The sequence below is a fragment of the Zeugodacus cucurbitae genome, chromosome 4, assembly GCF_028554725.1.
Source record: "Zeugodacus cucurbitae isolate PBARC_wt_2022May chromosome 4, idZeuCucr1.2, whole genome shotgun sequence".
NCBI classification, from domain to species: domain Eukaryota; kingdom Metazoa; phylum Arthropoda; class Insecta; order Diptera; family Tephritidae; genus Zeugodacus; species Zeugodacus cucurbitae.
In genome coordinates this window covers 36,820,513-36,842,243 of record NC_071669.1, presented here as the reverse complement: position 1 = coordinate 36,842,243, position 21,731 = coordinate 36,820,513, and the positions used below count along the sequence as shown (strand labels likewise).

At 39.2% G+C, this 21,731-nt stretch overlaps 1 protein-coding gene across 2 annotated transcripts in view; it reads right to left on the bottom strand.

Moving 5' to 3' along the window:
- The window catches only part of LOC105211553 (fringe glycosyltransferase), an 80,038-nt gene extending 60,161 nt beyond the window's left edge, over positions 1-19,877 (bottom strand). Inside the window, exon 1 of one of the 2 annotated variants that reach the window (XM_011183050.3) lies at positions 19,119-19,877. In XM_011183050.3, the coding sequence (XP_011181352.2) occupies positions 19,119-19,247 (129 nt within the window). In that variant the 5' untranslated portion in view covers positions 19,248-19,877. The remainder of the gene's footprint in view (positions 1-19,118) is intronic. The other variant, XM_011183049.3, reaches the window with a different exon arrangement.
- Positions 19,878-21,731: the final 1,854 nt, after the last annotated feature.

The following is a 21,731-nucleotide window of genomic DNA, read 5'->3' as shown; positions in this document are numbered from 1 at the left end:
TAACAGAGCTTCTGGTCATCTGGTTCTTTACGCCGATTTTTAATTTATTTCGTAGAAGCAAAATCCCTTTCCAGAATGCAGTAGCGCAACCCAACGCCTCCGCGCCACTTAACGAAGATGCATATCGCGTCGTGCTCAACTACACTAGCTAAGCAAACAGCAACAAACATAAGTGCATATGTATACGCACAGATATATGTATGTCGGATACGCAGGGAATCGCTTGTGCATTTCGAATGCGTTTACCTACTTGCGCACATTTCCTAAAAACCCACACGCATGCGCATTGCATGGCTCTGCAAGGCTTCGAGCGGAAGATCTTAGGAGCAGATAGTCGTACGTTGACACAAATGCGTCATACATATTTAATTGTGTATAGATACATGTATGTATGTGCCTTGGTTGATATTCAGAAAGTGTGTGTTGTGCAACTCGAGATTGATGTTGCTTTTGTTTTATTGCCATTGTCGCCGTGAGACGTGCGCACTGACAGCTCGTTCGCGGAATCACTCAGCTCAGTACAAATGTACGCTTTTATGCAGAGACAGACCTTTTTATATCCTATTTGAACTGGCGCAAGTCATTTCCATTTCAAATCATAAAAAATAAACGCTCTTAAGATTAGGTTGATTTTTTTTTTAATTTAAAGTGGTATGCCGAGATGGGTTTCTTGAAAGTATTTTGAAGTTAAATTATTCGGATTTGTTAAAATAGTATATTTTTCTCTGAACGTACTCGCAGTAGTTAGATAGGGAAGAAGATTTTTATCGTTTCTGAACTACAAATTTAACCATCCTAAGTAAATTTTTGCATTATGTTCTAATACCCGTTATGTCTCGAATACTCCCTTTTATTAAATTCACCTATGTATGTATATAGCTTGTTTCTTGTTTTGAAAGAACAGTGCTTAAGTAGTACTGACTGTCAAAAGAATGATATATATTTCGATGCTATTGCCCGCATATATTGGAGCAACGTTGTCGATTGAAAATACTCGAGCGATTAAAAATCCGGGTGCTCTCCCATTCAGTAACCGTCTAGAAGATATTTTTGAAGAAGCGCAATTGTTTTTCTAATTATAGAAGAGAACGGTTATCCTTCTCTTCTATCTGTGTATATATACTATACATCAACATTGTTCAACATTTGTTTGAGTTTATATGTTAGAATGTACTAGGTTTGTATGACCATATCTATTGTTAGTACATAATGACCGTTGAATGTACTAATTGTTTCATGACTATTGCTTTGTTTATGATTTGTGTACAAGACGCATATATACTTTTTTATTTTATTTCCACTTTATGTGGGCAGTTGATAAGAATCTTCCACGAAGACGCTATACATACTTGTACTCGTGCAAACTCATATGGGGGCCTCGTCTACAAAGCAGCAATACTATACTAGGTAGGTATGTTTTATCTAAGTACATATGCATCTACTTGCCCCACTCAAGTACAAACACTGCCTAAATGTACACTCAAACGAATAATAAAACAACATTTGCTGTTAATGATAACGAAAAGAGTAAACAAACGCCACAAAGGTGCATTCATCCGACATACAAATGTGAAACGAAAGGTACTTTTCGTGTGCAAGCACACACGCCCATACACTCATACATACATATCTGATAAAAGTATGTTTACAATACTTCAAAGCGAGCCCAGCGCTCGCATTTCATTTTTTATCGCTTCTCAGAGTTTGTTGCAACGCGATTCAAGGAATAAGCAAAGACAACAACAACAGCAACTAAGTGTATATCTGTAGGTGTGTGTGTGTGGATGCCACACTGTTTGGCAGCAGCAGCTTTTGATTAATTTCTGCTGATAACAGGTTCATTTGCTTTGCAGCGCTTCAACACTCACTTCACTCGCATTGTGTTGTTGTTTAATTGTTGTTTAATTTGTAAATAGCGCGCACACGCATGCGCAATGCGCTTGTTTAAGTACCTTTATAGGCGGACCCAGCACATATGTATGTGTATGCGGCGAAAAGACGGCTCAGAGCAGATATGATGTATGTCTTTAAACATGTTTGCTGATTAATATAAAAATATATGTTATATGTCCATATGTACATATTTGCAGTTATACAAGTTTTGATCCGGTAACTTTTGGCATCCTCACTGAAATTGTACAACTTTCCATTATCGTCCATATAATCGCCTTCATTGTGGTTGTGACAAGCCTACGTCTACTTAAGGCTTCAACACGTACGTACACTTAATTGTTTTTTTCTTTTATGTCAGCATTTCTTTAGAAGTTGTTACACATAAAACGCAACGTGTGTTCCAAATATGAACTCTATATTTGTGTAAGCGGCACATTAAACGTGCCACCGCCGTTTAGTATGAGCCGCACGCTGTCATCTCAAGCCACAGACGCGACTACGCAACACAGATTTTTATCTCCGCTTATACATGCCTACATAAGAATTTGCATGTATCACATTTGTGTTTGTCAACGAATTACCTTCATGAGCTGAAACAATCATTTCGCATTAGTCGCCACACCCAGCTAATACACGTTTGAAATGATGTCCAGCCCTCCGTAACAGGCCAAAACAACTGGCAACCAACAATTTTTGACCGTAGCTTCTATTTATCTCAATATGACCTCTAACAACCTACAAAAATTTAAGATTCCAAATACCGTGGCTTCGAAAATACCAACTGATCTTAGATTATTCTTGTGTAAGTAAAGTTAACTAATCTCGAATTCTTTTCAGACAGAATCTTAGGGATTGTCATTTGGAAAATTCAGTATTTATATATTTAATATAAACCCCAATCTTCACTAGATCAAGATAGATGCCTTGGGCACGTTCTATAAAATTATTTACAAAGAATTGTGATTAAACTTTAAAGGAATACCTCGGAAAGCTAATATGGAACACTTTTAACATATTTGGTTCAAAATAAATTTCATGATATTAGGCAACAATTTATTTATAATTATCCGAACAAATGTGGTTTCTTTAATAGCAGCGTTGTCTTTAATTTTTAATATATATTTGCTATATTTTAAAATCCAGTGAAAGTGATACAACAAACAAAAATTTTAATATTATATCCCTATTGGGTTTCTATACTAGACCAAGTATAGTTGCCGACAGGTGACTGTATACCAATTACCTACAGTATTTTGCGAGTTTTTAGCTAGAAGAATGTTCAACGTTATCTGTAGAGAAACTGTGTATACTTTTTATTTATTTACGAATGCTTCAATGGAATAATTGGCCAAAATTTATCTCCATAAAATTAATTGCTTTATGAAAACGTATTGTTTCACGGTGTTGTAATAATTTAATAAATGCTTCCAAAAATGTAAACCCAGGATTACTATCTGCATTTACAACTATACCGATATCAATGCCAATCGCAATGCAAAAATATATTATAGTCTCTAACCAATTGGGGTGTAGATTTAATGGGTGTCCTCATAAGAGAAGTCGTACCACCTAACAACCTATTTTGATGCATGCCTACTATCCGACAACAAAACTAAGGATTCAGTTAATCCTTAGTATCTATGTTGAGTACCCTTTTAGATATATTATATAATAAATAATCCTTTTTGCTAACGCTTTGTGACAATCTAATTATGATTCAAAATAATGAATGTAGAGTCTCCATTTTTATATACATACATACATACACACTTGTTCAAACTCATGACTTTTAAAAACCTTATGTATAAGAGCAACTATTTCTGGACTTGCACTTAGATATCTTCTTTTTCATCTCATGAAACCAAAAATAAATTTGCTCAACTTTGATGGTAGATTTCAACAAGCGTCAGATTAAAATTGCTCACGTTCCATGCTAAAAAAATAATTTTTTAATTCTAAATGAATAAGTCACCAAAGCAGTTGTGCTTTACAATTTTGAAAGTCAACTTTGACAACTTCAGTTCAGTAAGCGACTTTCAGGTAGACACTTCGTTAGGTCTCGTATATGTGTGTGTAGGTATTTATGCTTTAAAACTCGTTTCGTTTGCCGTAGCTAAAAGTGCGACAATTAACGATCATATCAGTCGCTTAGCCCAGGGTATTCTAGTGCGTGACTTGTGGCTGGAATTCCTCGGTGTATGTAAAAGTTACCGGTGCAAAGAATTTTGTTATAAACAATAAGACCTAAAACATATTTAAACTGCTTGAGTGCTGTTTGCAAAACAAAAAAGTCTCTGTTATCTGTTGTGATTGAATGACATTCTAAAACGTTTATGGATTTTATTAATTTTTATTTTCAAGACATGGTACCTTAGATAATGCATAAAACTTGATAATTATAAAATGCTTTGGAATATATATTTTCCCAGTAATACAGTTACAGACTTGAACTAATAATAAAGGGATGTATTATTCTTATGAATGTGGTCCTGAGGATCAGAAGGCTATTAAAATTACTTTTCTACAACAATATCTAGTAAAAGAGTTGATCTCAATGAATATTTTAAATATTATACATCGGCTAAAGAGGCTTAGATCTTTCGTAATATCGCCAGAATGCATTCAAAGGTCTATGACTTCTCATTAAATCATTCTCTAGTTAAGGGCATCAAAGCACATGGATATCTACACACCTGAGTCCAATCCGCTGAATAGTTGTTGTATGGTGAAAATCGGACGACTTTTCAAAACACAACAGTCAGCCGATCCAGAATATTTTCAGATTCTCATGGAATTATTTTAATTCACTATGTCGAACATAGTAGAAGAATCAATAATAATATTACTGTGAGCTATTGCATCGATTGGACGCCTTGGTCAAAGTTGGACCAGATTGTTCGACCAAAGGCTTTTGAACGGCAGTTTAGCGCACTGATCGGAAAATGAAAACATTTGCATTTTGACTTCTTGTTGTATACCATTTCACACTTCAGTTAAGACATACGGCCAGATGTTCAAAAATAAGTTTGAATACGAAATCCAGGCTGAAATGTTATAGATACACACATACATACATTCATGAAAATTAAATATTCCAGTCAGTTGCGACAGTTTTACCAGTTGCTAACACCTTAACATAATTACATATATGTACAAACATATGTGCATATATACATACTCAGGGCATTTTCGTAGCGTATTGTTGACACTTGAAAGTTTTCTATTACCGCAACATTAACACTTTCACACAGCAGCAACTTGCCGTACTCAGGTATGTGTGGATATTTGTACGTGAACTACTGGTGTTTATCTGGGAGCAGCAGATAACTGTACGTGCATTGGCCGCTCAAGCAATTCAAAGGAAAAGTGAGTGGTGTAAACAATGCGGAAACATGACGATGGGCAGTGGCGGACAAACCGAAATACAAATAAAACTGACTTTTAGGAAGCATTAATTAACGGCTTTTAGATCGAGCTTTGGCGGCAGCGGCTGGAGGCGACTCGCCGCTTTTATAATGGACTGCGGACGGGCGCGTACCCATTTGTTTTTCGTAGAGTTGTGTGTGTGTGTGCAGTCCATTTGCCGGTAAACAAGCAACGACGGTCATTGGCTGCAAACAACACTTGGCTGAGCTAATAGCAGTCGAAGCAAACAAAAAACAACAACGAAAGACAAAAATGAAAAACAAAAAACGGTGTTGATAGCAAAGTTGCCGCTGCGCAACAAGTTAAAAACAAATTTCAGCTAAACAATAACAACAACAACAGCTGTAGAGCTAATAAACACAAGTACGGCCAAAAGACAATGGTCAGAGACAACAAACAAGTCGCGCTGTCTGAATGTTTACGGCGAACGGCGAACGACGGCGGAGTAGGCACGAGCAAATGAGCTCGACTAGCCGGCGGCAAGAAGAGCAGAGAGCAGAGAGCGGGGGCACACAGTGGGGGTCGCGCGGAATGTTGTACAAATTCAAGCTTCCTTATTTGTTTACGGATGCTGGAGCGGTGGCATGCAGCTGCCCGTAAAAGGTACGAATGGAGGCGAGGTAGGAACGCCAACGATTCCAAGCTGCAGCGCCACAATAATTATACAAGCAAGTCACAAAACAACACAAGCTCGTATGTATTGTACGCGGGTATAAGCATGTGTGTGCAGGTTTTCAAAAGAATCCATAACAACAATGTAAAACAGCAATTTTCATGTACGAGAGCAAACCGTTTCGTTTTGTTATTGTTGTTGCTGTTGCTGTGGGGTTTACAGTCTCATTTTCAGACGAGCAAACGTTGCTGTTTGTAAATGTTGTAAACAACACTTAGTAGCAATGGCAACAAATGCCAACAATAACAACGACAACGACTGAACAGCGAAAGAGCAAATGAGCAAACGGCAATAGCTTTTCCTTTGTTTTCTTACTTCGTTGTGGCACGTCTCGGCCAATGTGCCAAGTGTCGTTGAGTGAGCTCCGAATATTAGTTTCGCGGAACAACTTCTTCAATGCCCACTTTTCCAGAGTACAAATATTTCACTGTCAGCGGAAGCGCTGTAGCGTCTTCTTTGCGAAAAGGGTACCCATATATATACCTATGTAGAACGCTTGGTTTGTGTCAAGATGACAGGTGTCCCAACTTGTCAGCAATAAACCAACTTAAGTTTTGCTTGTTGCAATTCATTTTTGCTTGGTTAAAACAAACAGTAAAAGTAGATTTTCTCCTGGTTAGCTGAATCTTTAATTATTCGAGCGAGTAATTCAAACTTCTCGACCTGCATAAATAACAATGGAGTCGTCATTTACGAAGAAGTTTAATTCAAGAGCTTTTTTTAACAATTAAGGCTTAATTTCGTAGAAACATTTGCATCTGGAAACTAAAGCGAACATTATATAAATTTATAAATCATAAAGAACTGAATTCGATTAGAGTCGAATGATTGAATGCTTTATATTCGACTCGTATTATTCCAAACTCAACCGAGCTAGTGGCTAAGGTTTACATCAGACACAGGTTAGGCTATATTGGGTACAAGGCTAATCATGGAGACGGAGATCACGCGCGTCCAATGTGAACATCGGTCTCTGGTGAAGCAAATCTAGGTGCGAATCAGCAGATCCTCATGTATGGACGGAACCCAATAGTTGAGTTGTTGTAGTTTCGGAATACAGCTAAAATTAGAGTTATACACTGACTGACATTAGATTTTAACTATTATAAATTAATGAGTCCTAGATACTTTCCAAGTAGTTATTTCGAACACAATGCCATTTGACTAAATTACCAGAAATTGCAGAGTTGACTGACCACCAGCTCATGCCCACAGGCGTTTCGCTAAGTGGCATGTAATCCACTCCCACTCTCCCACGCTCTCCAAAAACAGCTACAAGAAATGTCTTGAACCAAATATTCTAGATTATGTTAAATTAGGTACAAGGCTGATCAACTAGATGAAGATCCCGCGATCATTCATTCATTAAAATGCCTAAAATACCCAGTAATACAGAAGTTTGTCTATTTATTTCGGATGTAATAAACTACACGGTACTCGCACATCCCATTAGCGAAATGCCCTGTGCGTTACTGCGAATTACCTCGCATTATGATGACAAGTTGAAAGCTGCAAAATATCCTAATGACTTCACACAATGATCGCGTTCACCTTACCTTCAAAGACGCCCAGTCATTATCGGCAATAATTTAGTGGCGCGAAAAACGATCGCACTCGCAAACAACAACTACCAACGAAGAATTCAACATTCTCATGTTTGTGCCACCAACCAACAACCAAGGGAAATTATTCAATTTGTACACCCAACAGTTTTGCGCAACAAACAACACCGAGTACACCACGATCGGCGGTCATCTATACGAGGTAACCAAGCGAACACCGAAGCATACAAGCAAACGAACATATGTATGTACAATATCATTCAAAATTTATTGCCTTATCATAGTTTCAATTATTGGAACCAGTTCATTTTACGGATAACTGGCAAGGCAACAACAACTACAAAAACAATAACCATCGAACAACAGCGAGCTGCAAATTACAAGGCTGCTTAACCAACAACAACAACAACCAAATTAAACATTACCTACGCACCTGCTGTTGCCATCGAGTCGCAGGTTGTGGCAACTGATTGCACCAGCGGAAAGCGCTTTGACCAGCAAGAACAAGTGCAAGCTTGTACCAAGCGCAGTAAGGAAGGAGGGCGGGTGGTAAGACATCACCGAAGCGCTGGTAGTTCGATGTCTTCCGTATCAGAAGGCAAACTTTAAATTATGTCAATAATTTATCCACTTCAATGGCAATGGCAACAACCGACAACACTAACAACAACACGTGAAACAACGTACCGAACAATGAAACGATGACGATGATGAGGTGCACCAGCTGCCGCTGAGGCTGCCACTGCTGAGTCCCAACCAAGTGAAGTGAAGGCAGTGAGGCAGTGAAATAAAGTTGCGGCGACTAGAGTTAAAGTTGATGCTAGTAAATCGAGTCAGGAAGACTTTTGGTTGCAGTTAATGGTGCAGACTACAAGCAAGTCGAAGGAGCAATCAGGCAGCACAACTTGTAATGTGGCGAGCAAAACCAGCAAAAACCAACAGAAAACAGCAAATGGCACAAGAACCGGTGCAGCGGCGCAGTGGTCTAGAAAGGAAAGTTTGCAAGCGGCGAGCGGCATACAGAGGAGTCGGCAAGCGTTAAGCACTGAAGTGCTGAAGCGGCAACACGATCGACTGCCAACACAACTGACTGAAGACACATTTGTTGTTATTGCTTACACCAAGGCAGACACTTGTTTAGCCGCCGTCGCTGATACACTTACTTGGGTGCCTGTGAGCTGGCCGAGCTGTATGACCGTTGCTTCTGCAAGGTAAAAAGTGGCGAACTGTGGCAGATTTGTGCACTTGCTGTGATGTTTCTAGCCTACAGCCGCTGCTGAACTCCCTTTCCATGCTTAACTAGTATCCGCGGCAACTCAAATACACACACTCACACGCGTATGGGGGCATGCACGTACATATGTCTGCATGAATATACTGCATTCACATAGCAGATTAGAGCTTAGCTCCGCAAGTGCGCCCGGTGAAAGAAAGGTGCGCGTTGACTTGATTTTTACAGAATAAATTACACACTACATTTGCTGGCAAAAACAACAACACCGCGTTCAACACACAAAACAAGTCGGTGGTATGCTCCTATTTCAAAGCCACACACACGCTTACACACTTCTCGCGTAGTTGAGCATGTGTGTGATTCGCGTCATGCATGCAAGTATATAGTAATTGCAACAGCAACAATTATGACAGGCTACACTTAATGAACTCGAACCGTGCAACTAATCCAGTTTTCAGCGGATCTCTTGCAGACTCAGCAGCAATCTGTGCACTTACGCCGTTGAGATCATTATTTATTCTGACTGCGGATAGTGTAACAGAATAATCTATGCATATAGGTATAAACGGCGTGATTAAAAACTGTAAATAAAGCATTTGAAGTTTCCTTCTCAAAATAAAAAGAAAATCGTAAATGGTATTATAATTTGTAGAATTTCAGTACACCGCAGTCGCTTCGGTTCCAATGTGGTCTCCAGCTTTCCTATTATTCGTTCACCCGAAATCGGCTCTCTCTAGCTCAACTTTGATCCACACGTCCAGGAGATCGCCAGAAATCTCGTTTAAAACTAGCCTTTTAACAGGGTGTTCCTTTTGGAGGTTCCCTACTGGAGAAATGTGAGAATATCTGCTCACCGAAGTGTTCTCTCAATAAATCCATTGATGATGCGATGTGTGAGACTGCGCGGTCTTGTAGAAACCAAATGTCGCCGAGATCACGAGCTTCAATAGGCGGATGATTCCACCGGCCCACTAACCACACCAAACAGTTGTTTTTTCTAAGTCTAACGGTTGAATATTCTAATAGCTATTGAAAAAAGTACCTCTATTTGAATCACTTTTGTATGCCACGTTTCTGTATTATTATACTTTAAGTATCCTTAGCTTCAATAGTATCTCCAATATCTATATTTTCAGCCATTGAAACCTATAGATGCTTAAATGGGTGTTCTAATGATAGTAGTACATCCAGTCATCGCAATTATTATCAACCGACATAATTTTCCGAACTCCTTGGTGAAGCCGCTGATTTTGAACTAGCAAACGAGCCGGCTTTTCCGTATCTACATTTCCACTGCTTCTCCCGCTGCAGATATCATTTAAACCAATATTAGCGCAATATTCGCCTTCTCAGACTACACCTTCAGCAGTAGACCCGTTTCACAATAATGATGAGTTCGATTATAGCAAAACAAAGCGCCACATACGATCATACACAATCTCCGCACACATACTCAGGTGCATATGTATTTAATGCTATTATAATGCTACAGGCTGCTTGTAAGAGAATGAATGCACTAATGACTATGTCGAGGTGCGAACAAGACGAAGAAATCTAAAGCAAATAAAAGAATGTTGGAGTCCAGAGTTTCTAAAAGGAAGCAAGAGGCCAAATCGGCAGCAACTATAAACTGCTCAATTAAGTCGCACACGTGCAACAGCAGCTGCCGCACCAACAACAACAACAACAACTGCATAATTTAAGAGCAAAGCAGAATAAGAAAAGAAGGAAGACAATAGCAGTAGCCTTAGTCTCAACCTCAGCCTCAGCCTCAGCTACAGCATTTAGTTGGTGTGTAACCTGAGATGCTTTACTAGTCACTGAGTGGCCAAGGCTAGTCTGCAGCAAGATTGTTTATCAGCCAAGTGGAAAGAGAACAAAAACAAACACCTAACATAGTACAACAACTAAACAGAACGTCAATGGCATAGGTGAACACAATACAAAATAATCAAACAACAATAATAGCAACAACAACAGGCTGCACTAAAGTTGATGAAAGCAAATATGTCATCAGCGCCAAGTGGCCGCTAACGGACGGAAAGCACTGGACGGAAAGAAAGGCACAGGCCACATACTAACCCCTGCAGTTGTGGTTGTATTCTCTGTATTGTAAAATGTAGTTGTTGTACGGTGCATTGTGCTCGCGCTCTATGCGACACCACATTTCACCGTCAATGCCGATAAAACTAATCTAAACTATGCCGCGCGCCAGCACACCTTGTTGCAGCAGCGCATTTAACAGCTTTGCTCCTCATCTATTTCATTCAGCGTTCTTTCTGCGTTGGGTCATCAAAGGGCTCTTTCAATTCAGCTCGAAGAAAAGATGATGGAAATTAGAAAAATGCAGTAATCTTAAAAGAGTTGTTTTTGTTGCGCTTTAATCATTGTTGGTGGCTACCATTTTAGAAATGTTGTCGCGGTTGTTAAGGGAATGCTTTAGATATGCAAATTGCGCGGCCGCCTCTTCGAGCAACACAATTTTTCATGTTGCATTTCAGTTTAATTGCCCAGCTCCGTTGGCGTCCCACCAAGGTGTAGGTATATCTCTGTATGTATGTAAGTGCACATTGATCAGTGTAAAAGAAAGTTATGACTTTTTTCGTGTAAGCCGAGTCAGCCGAGTGCCACCGCCGGTTTTGTTTTTGAATTGCGACCAACTGGTATTTTGTTTATTAATATGTATAAATGTATTTTCTCTTTAACGGTTAATTGGAGAACATGTATTTTTTACCTCATCTGTTTCCGTTGTGTTGCTGCATTATTGGTATATTAATAAAACAACAAAACCATCTGTTTTGTATATAAAAAGTGTCTTGGTTCCCATTCGAATCATTATGTGACGGTGTAGTGATAAATTATGGTATATATAGTATAAGCTAGACAACGACCATCAATGCAGCTACTTTTTTCTAGTGAGTGAACTATTGTTAGAAATATAAAATAGCAATGTTTCGCACTTGAATCGAAGCGAACCAGATTCCGATTTTTCGTAACAATTTCGGCTCCACCGGATGGGTTTAAGGCTCAAAGAAATATCGATTGAGTTTTCAAAAACCTACTCTCGCAATTTGAAAACATAATTATAAGTATGGGTCAAAAATTATTGTGTCCCTAATTTTCGGAGAAATATTATACGTGTTCTTATTAAAAGCCGTATTATATAATATAATAAATATCTACATTTACCTTCAGTCTGGCTAAAAGAAGTTAAAACATATATAAGAAACGTTAAAATTAACGAAAAACACGCAGCTTTTTATATTCGGAATTTAAATTTCTTAAATTATTTAAAAACAATTGAATTCAAAAGAGAACACAACTTTGTCTCAACACATCAAAAATATATTGCTACAATAACAATCCATATCAAATTCAAATTTCTCTTTCAGCGTTTTTCATTATTGGCCAAATTAATGGTGACCATGCGTGTATGTATATGTATATTTTATCTGCAATGTTTAAATTTGCATGATTTACACATATCAATTTTGCCACATGTCATTGATATACGATTTCGTATTTATTTGCATATTTTCCGCACTTCATCAACACAAGCAACCAAAAAACTGATGTACATAATCCCACGAGCAGTTACATGTGTCCACATATACTTATGTATATATATATATTTGTAGTAAATGCAAACACACAGAATACGTATTCCGGTAGTTGGACGACAGGTAAATGTACGACAGCTTGATTGATTGCAAATACAACATTGTCGTGCAGTCGGTTAGTCACTCAGAGCGAAGTACATGACAACTGCATACTTTGAGCACAAAAAGAATCGGATTAAAACCTCATAGATAAAGCCACTCGGAGTGATGCAACGAAGTCGAACTTAACATAGTGAAAAAATAATAATTAATTTATTACTGGTATTAACGGTGGCCAACCTCATCATCCTTCTATTTCTGTGCAGAGCTTCGGAACCTTGAATCCTGTGATCCTTTAAAAATATACATGATCGAATGATAGAGTAAAGGTCGGGATTCAAACTATAACAACCGGAGCTCTGAAGCAAAGTATATCAGCAGTGGGTTGAAGAGTGGAAGAGCGTCGCTCCCGAATTAAGCTAACAAAAATGTCAATGTCTAAAGTGAAATATATAAATCTGCAGTTATGTTTGAACGGCCACATGAAAATGCAGCACTGTTGGAATTGATTAAAAGTAACATGGCAAATAAAGAAGATACAATGGAGACGTAATCGTGGTCAGTGAATCGCAGCAGCGCAGTCGAAATGACAACAAGTGCCGCAGACAGACCTCAGGCGCACGTATCAACAGACGGACGGACGCGCAGACCTGGGGCAGACAAAGAGACAATACGACATCCTGTTGACAACGCATCGCGAGTGCAGTTAACCGGGAGAATGCTCAATGAGACAACCAAAAAGCCTGCCACTATGCAGATTGGGGAAGGGTTAGTGCGACTGTTGGGCAGCCAGCCATGCGCGTATTATCCCATGTTTTCCACGCGGCGACAACATAAATCTGAACCACAACGGTACGAGCGACGGCGTCGATAACGATGGCAGCGCCAAGTAGTGAGCCGTCGCGCCTTTAGTTGTGCAGGGCAGACAGAATAGTATATCTAAGGACGCAGGCGGTAACTGTAGCGAAATGTGGACCACCACGACGCTGCGGTAGCCCAGTTTACCAACTTAATTGAGCATTCTCGAAACACAAATAATGAAAAAGACGAATAAAAGCCGGTGAGTAGATAATACACTCGAAAAACACAGAAATTAAATTGTTCCAATGGACAAGGCAAGAGCAAGTTAAGTCAGCGCTTACGAACTTATCAGCGATGGTAATCGTTGATAAAAATCAGCTGAGAATTACGAGTCGACGTGTTGCACCCGGACGATTGACAAGCGGCACACATGGATATGTGTGTATGTCCTTCATACATATGTATTACTGGATACCCCGCTACTTACATATCTACCAACTGAGGTATAAACTCGGAGCAATCGTTGAAGTTTTTGAAAGTAGAAAGCATTTTATTATTAAAGGGTGATTTTTTAAGAGCTTGATAACTTTTTAAAAAAAAAAAACGCATAAAATTTGCAAAATCTCATCGGTTCTTTATTTGAAACGTTAGATTGGTTCATGACATTTACTTTTTGAAGATAATTTCATTTAAATGTTGACCGCGGCTGCGTCTTAGGTGGTCCATTCGGAAAGTCCAATTTTGGGCAACTTTTTCGAGCATTTCGGCCGGAATAGCCCGAATTTCTTCGGAAATGTTGTCTTCCAAAGCTGGAATAGTTGCTGGCTTATTTCTGTAGACTTTAGACTTGACGTAGCCCCACAAAAAATAGTCTAAAGGCGTTAAATCGCATGATCTTGGTGGCCAACTTACGGGTCCATTTCTTGAGATGAATTGTTCTCCGAAGTTTTCCCTCAAAATGGCCATAGAATCGCGAGCTGTGTGTAGCGCCATCTTGTTGAAACCACATGTCAACCAAGTTCAGTTCTTCCATTTTTGGCAACAAAAAGTTTGTTAGCATCGAACGATAGCGATCGCCATTCACCGTAACGTTGCGTCCAACAGCATCTTTGAAAAAATACGGTCCAATGATTCCACCAGCGTACAAACCACACCAAACAGTGCATTTTTCGGGATGCATGGGCAGTTCTTGAACGGCTTCTGGTTGCTCTTCACCCCAAATGCGGCAATTTTGCTTATTTACGTAGCCATTCAACCAGAAATGAGCCTCATCGCTGAACAAAATTTGTCGATAAAAAAGCGGATTTTCTGCCAACTTTTCTAGGGCCCATTCACTGAAAATTCGACGTTGTGGCAGATCGTTCGGCTTCAGTTCTTGCACGAGCTGTATTTTATACGGTTTTACACCAAGATCTTTGCGTAAAATCTTCCATGTGGTCGAATAACACAAACCCAATTGCTGCGAACGGCGACGAATCGACATTTCACGGTCTTCAGCCACACTCTCAGAAACAGACGCAATATTCTCTTCTGTACGCACTGTACGCATTCGTGTGGTTGGTTTAATGTCCAATAAAGTAAACTGAGTGCGAAACTTGGTCACAATCGCATTAATTGTTTGCTCACTTGGTCGATTATGTAGACCATAAATCGGACGTAAAGCGCGAAACACATTTCGAACCGAACACTGATTTTGGTAATAAAATTCAATGATTTGCAAGCGTTGCTCGTTAGTAAGTCTATTCATGATGAAATGTCAAAGCATACTGAGCATCTTTCTCTTTGACACCATGTCTGAAATCCCACGTGATCTGTCAAATACTAATGCATGAAAATCCTAACCTCAAAAAAATCACCCGTTATAATGAAGTATAAATCGAAAAAATTCACTACATTGACTATTTCATCAGCACTCTTAACGGTTAGTCGCATTCGTTCTACGCAGTTACTCGCTGGTACTCAAGCGACCGCTGCGCTTTGCTAGCGTGTGTGTAAGCGGCCACTGTAGGACGCTGGGAAACTAATGATAATCGAAAATTTTGGAGGCGAACGTGATGAAACAGTTTAGGTAAACGCTGCAGCTACATGATTTCTCAAACAATTTACGCTCATTTATCTATTTTTATTCGATTTGATAAATTGCTGACCATTTTACGCATTTCAAACGCATTAATATGAGGTAAACACACGCAAGCCCATATATATTGATATGCATGTGTGTTTATGTGTGTGTAAAGTATGTGGCATGTCGCGGTGGTCTGCACAAAACAAATTTATTGCGTGTATTTAAAAAGTAATTAATCAGACCAGTTTAGGGAAACAGCCAAAGCCACCTCGCCAGAGTGTTCGATTCGAACGAGTCAACTGTAACAGCATAAATCGCTCAATGTCCGCGCAAGCGTACCAAATCGATTCGACACTCACACACACATGCACGTACCTGCAAAGTGATGGATTTACCACAAAAATCAATTCCTTTGCCAGCCAAAATCGCACCATTCACTTCGCGTTACTTGCACATATGTACAGTTAGATAAATGGATAAATAGTGCTAAGATCCAAATATATATACGTATATATATATGTGTGTTATCTCTAACGTCTCTAACTTTCACAAGCTCACAGACTACTAGCCAGCAACCAAACAAGAGCGGTCAGTAAATACTACCAACACAGGGTGTCACATTAGATATGTAGTAACTGATGTCAGCTGATGATTTCCTATTGGGTTCTGCAGCTATCACAGCTATCGTTGTACATCATGCATACTATATTGATACGCTTCCACTTTTAATTGTACTAGGAATCGAAATCGGCTAATCGCAGTTCAAAATTCACAATTACTTCTTTAATGCCACGATTTTTTCAGCATGCAAGAAGAGATACTAGTCGGAGGTGTGAAAGCGTCAATTGTAGTGACAAAAACGAGCGACCAGCAATACAGACTGTACGCTTTTGGCTTGAACCGGCTGCAAGTGGGACTGGGGTGGCTGCAAGGAACCCATATAAACACTGCGAATCATGAAATGATCAACCCACCTTCCTGAATAGGTGAACGACACAAGATGCCATCAACTAGCTGTTGCGCCATTGTTTATGGCCAAGTGGCACGTAATGCGCGCACAAATAGCGCTCAAACTCACCCGGTCGCAGCGTAATGGCTGCGGCAACTGTGGCGACTGTGACGCGAAAACACTTGTTTCTCAACGGCCGAGTCACATTCTGAAGAAATTTGCAATTTTAATTCTTAATCACAGCCGTTGACCAGGCGAAACGTCAACAGGCAATGCAATGCAACACGGCGACCCTTCGTACGGTGCGCTGACGACGTACATACAGACGTATGAGTGTGTGTGCGCCCTGTCGTGTTGAATTTATGCAAATTTATGCGACAACGAGCGAACTTTTCTGGCAATTTGTTGCATATGGCGGATGTGACGCAGTGGCACAGGCGGAGCTGAGGGCAACAGCGCCATCGCTGCTATCGTTTGTTAACGATTTCGAGAGCGAAGAAATAATTGCTGCTGATAGCCGAGGGGATAGCGCTGCGTACGCTGGCAATTAATTGGACGTACTGTGGGGCTCTGCGAAGTCAGTGCGCCGGTCGTGACAACAAACACAAGAGCACACGTGTAGGTGTATATATGAGGCGAGAGTGCCTGCTCAAGGATTAACTGTACGCCCACACCATTGGCGGTGCCGGTATTTAAGACCGCGTCCAAGCACCTTGTATCCGTTCCACTAGCAACATCTAGATTATGCGCTGGCTGTGTGTGTATGTGCGGCTAAGCTTGCATAAATACGCATAAAATTAAGAGTTTTGCAATACACAAGCGGTTCAAAGGCCGACTCTTTAAGGCCCAAACAGTGTGCAATTTATTATTTACTGGGTTACCAACTCGCCAGAATGCCGTTCACCTACAAACCGGCGGCTGGCTTACATGCATTCATAAAGTGAACAAACTCTTGCACACGCCTCATATTTATGCAAATGCAACACTTTTGGGCAACAACAAACAAATATGCTAAAATCGATATGTTTATTTATTTATTGCATTGCACAATGTGGCTCGGACATTGCTGACTGCGAGTTGGAGTTGGAATTGCGCTCGTAAAATCAAACGACAAAATATTTACTGAAATATGAGTAAACTTTGCGCTGTGTCCTCGGTGCGCTCTCATTACAGTATTTGTTGTTGTTGTTGTGTTGTATTTTGCTGTTTCTGCATATGAAAGCAATTCTGCAGCTGCAAATGATTCACTTCTACAAAGCGGAGCGAATTGTTGCACTGTTGTTTACGATCAGTTTCGCAATTAAAATAAATAAATGATTTGTTCTTTGCCAATTGCAAAGCTCTCCAATTTCATATTTGCCTCGAAAGACCACCAAGTAGCATGCTAAATAAGACAAAGATAGTATAATTGGAATTATAGGGTTTACAACCCCACTCAGTTGAATTGAAATTAAAACAACTCAATTCCTATTACAACTAATCGCAATTAGAGAGTAGCGAATCGAACACGATACAAATTTAATCTTGATTCGAGTCTTTAATTACTAAAACCAATTGTTCTTTTTAAGTATAGCACTGGCGTCACTTATAGTAGAGATCCGCATCATCTCTTGTATCGAAATCAAGCCGCTAACTTTGTTGTTGAGTTTATCACACAATGGTTTCAGGAGATTATTTGTTCTCTATCTTTGTGCAACAGTTAGTTGCAAATAATAAAGGGGTTCTTTTAGCCACTTTCCACTTTCTAGTAATATTTTTTTGAAAAGAACTGCAAAAGTCTTATATGACAACTGCTAGTAAGGAGTTATCAGTTTACGAAGTTGTCTACAATCCACTGAAAATGATAAAACCCCAACAAAGTTAAAAACCTATAACAACTGAACTTAATTTTTTAGGCTGGTTGAGTTGTGTTCCTTCAAATTATAAATTTCAACTGAAATGAAGTCGAATTTATAACCATGATATAAGCATATATATATATGAACAGCATATGAAGGTAATTTATTACTTAGTACTGTTATTTGTTATATTATGTGCTCCATTGTTCACTTGACTTGAGATAAGAGTACCTTTGCCAATGGACCAAGCTGAGAAAAATCAGTGTTTGACTTCAACATCCAATTTCCTTTGCCAAACCAAATACTCAAAGAGAAAATTTATCTATCACTAAGTTAATAATATGAAAATATATACAGTTGAACATCCTTAAATCGAATAACATTAATCCACAAAAAAACTTAGCGAGACTTCGAGTTATAGAAAGTAATTTGTATGAAATTTCACTTCTATTGACAATTATAGAGTTCGAGTTATGGAAGTTAAACTGTACATATTATTTGAAATTATATTATACTTTTATTGCATATTCTAGCGAAAACTTTTTATTCGGTTGAATCAATATTTAACAAAAAATAAATAAAATTATTCCAATATTAAAAATGCCGACGGCAAAATAATGCGGCAAAATATGTCCGCACATAGATACATACGTATGCATGTGTATTTTAACACGGACAGTTCCACAAAAAAATCCGTTTTTCTTCAATTGTTTGTCAGAGTTTGCTTTATGCTGAAAACGAGTAATTAATTTGAACACACTTGCCACCATCTTTTTTTTCTTTTGTGGCCCGGCTGAGTGGGCCGGGCGAGTGGATCAGCTGATTTTTCCGATTCTTTTATTACCTTCGAAGCAGATGCTGCAACAAATCGCCTCCCTTTACTCAAATGCAGCCGAATGCATAACATAAATATCTTTTAATCTGTAGCAAATGCCCACGCATAAGGGCCACCACAAATACACGTACACATACAAACATATCATATTTTGTTGCAAATTTTGTGTTGCACACTACCCACCTGTAAATCAGGATATCCGTAGGCGCTCTGATACAGCACCAGTGTAGTGTAAATTATGGCCACGGCGAGTGTCATTGCTTGCAGAACGCGCTTGTAACGGTGTGGCAATGACAACAGGATTACACTCATTATTTTGGCCCGAAGCGTTGTTGGTTTGCAAAGTTGCTGATTTTTTGCGGTGAAACCGATAACTCTTTGAACACGATGAAGCGGTGCAAAAGCTTCATGAGTGTGTCGGTTGATGTTTCAAAGCTTTTTTTATTTTCAAATAATCACAAATATTTACTACGCACAAACACTGAACTTTTCTGTTACTATTGCGGTTGATTTATAATTAGAATTGTGTTTTGCACCGTTATGTTTTTGTTTAGAATACAAACGCACACTTTGAATGCACGTGTGGTTGCAATTGAACGGAAAATCGCCACTAGTAAACCTTTAATTAGCTGATGAATACTGTAGTTTTTCGATTTTTTATTTCACTCGACGTCCGTTCTGCACAAAAGGTCGCGCTGCGATTCACATATGGATTCACAAGTCAGCTGGCGTTGTGTGCAGGCGTTACTTATTCATTAGCATTCTACGTGTGTAGTCACTGCAGCAACTTCAATTAGTAAGCGTATAACTAGTGGAATAACGAAAACTCACTGAGCGTAGCGTTTTGAAGCGCGCGCATGCGTACACTCATAACCGTGGTGTAGCAGGGTCTGAACGCGACTGATCGCTACGACTGCGGTATCCAACAGATATCCACTATGTTTGAGGTGCATATCGCATGTAACACTACACACTCACACTTCCACACACGCCAACGGGCAACTGTAGTTATGGCTTGAGCCGATCGTTGTCCATTATTGTTGCTGCACGAACGAATGACGAAAACAAAACAGAAATACACAAATAAACCTCAACAAGTACACAACAAGTCACTGTGCGATCGTGCCGCCTGGAAGAGCGTGAGCAAGTTGTTCCAATTGGAAGCGCCTACCGGCTGCATGCCGAAGAGTAAGCTGACTATAGTGCGCTCTAAATTCACTCTCTCACATTGGATCGTGAGTTGTTTGCGCTGGAACTTGTGTCTCTGCACACATTTTTGCATTGAAACAACTGCAATTTTCCAATGAGAGCAGCGCCTATTGTCACATTGAATCGCATACTGGCTTAGCGCAGGTAGGTGTAAGGGGAGCTCTCCGCACCTGTCTGCTTCTACAAGCGCGCTCGGGTAAGATACTAGTTTATAATGCAAATACTTACGTATAGGTTTCGCAGTTCGTTATGCGCCACTAGCTTTCTTCCAGCTGAACTTAAAATACGTTCGTTTGAATGTTTGCTTATTTTAATTTATGTGCGCTCCTTTTGTTCGAGCTTTAATCCGCTCTCATTTCCCATTTGCAATTCTTCATTGCTTCGTCTTGCTTGCGCTCCCCTTACCTATCGAATCGGGTGTCAGTGTTTTGCGTGGAGGCCAGTCAGTAGGCGCCCGGAGGCCCTAGCATTTCCTCTAAAGCATTTTCTTCACTTTTTCTGCAACTTTTTTGTGGTGGATATCAAGATGAATTCTTTTTCTCCTTCTGGTTTGTTATTTGCTTTGCATTTTTACTAATAATGCACTTTTTTAAACAATTCCTTAATTTATCTCTTAGATAAGTTGCTAAGGGCGACAATGCACGGTGGGCAGTTTCTATTTATAATTGTCGCGTTGAAAGACGTAACGTTATGAAAAATATTACTTTTTACTTCTATTGAGCTAACAAAATTTATAAAAAAATAAAGGATTACACAAGTTCAAAACATTGGATCCTAAAACTGTGCTAAGCCCGCGAATATTCTTTTGATCGCAAAGGTCTACATATGTATTTGTCACTACTTAGAAAGAAATATAGTTCAACCGTCTTAAGTTGTCAATGGTTAGCAACCCCATCGGTTTTCAAAAGAGAAATATTTACTACACTATTTACGACAATTTAAATTTAAAAAAGTTAAAAAAAATTACAAAATCATTGTAGGATTATTTCATTTAGTCATAAAGGAAATAATTGTATAGGATCAGCGAAGCCGTGACAGCTACAAGAACTACTTTTAACAAGTAAGGAAAGGCTAAGTTCGGGTGCAACCGAACATTTTATACTCTCGCAATTTATTTAGAGATTTACCTATACTTTCGGTGAAAAATTACCCTTAGGCACTGAGTTCTTCATGTTTGATATCAGGGGCCTTGAAGTAATGGTTCGATTTTGACAATTTTTCCACAAGTGATGTCACAGCTCAAATACAGTATTTGTGTAAAGTTTTATTTCGCTATCTTCATCGGTTCCTTATGTATACATTATAAAGTGAACGAATCAGAAGGATTCAAAATTGAGTTATGTGGGAAGTAGGCGTAGTTGTGAACCGATTTCGCCCATATTCCACCAGTGTCATCAGGGTGTCAAGAAAATATTATATACCGAATTTCATTGAAATCTGTCGAGTAGTCCCTGAGATATGGTTTTTGACCCATAAGTGGGCGACGCCACGCCCATTTTCCATTTTGTAAAAAAATCTGAGTGCAACTTCCTTCTGCCATTTCTTATGTAAAATTTGGTGTTTCTGACATTTCTCTTTAGTGAGTTA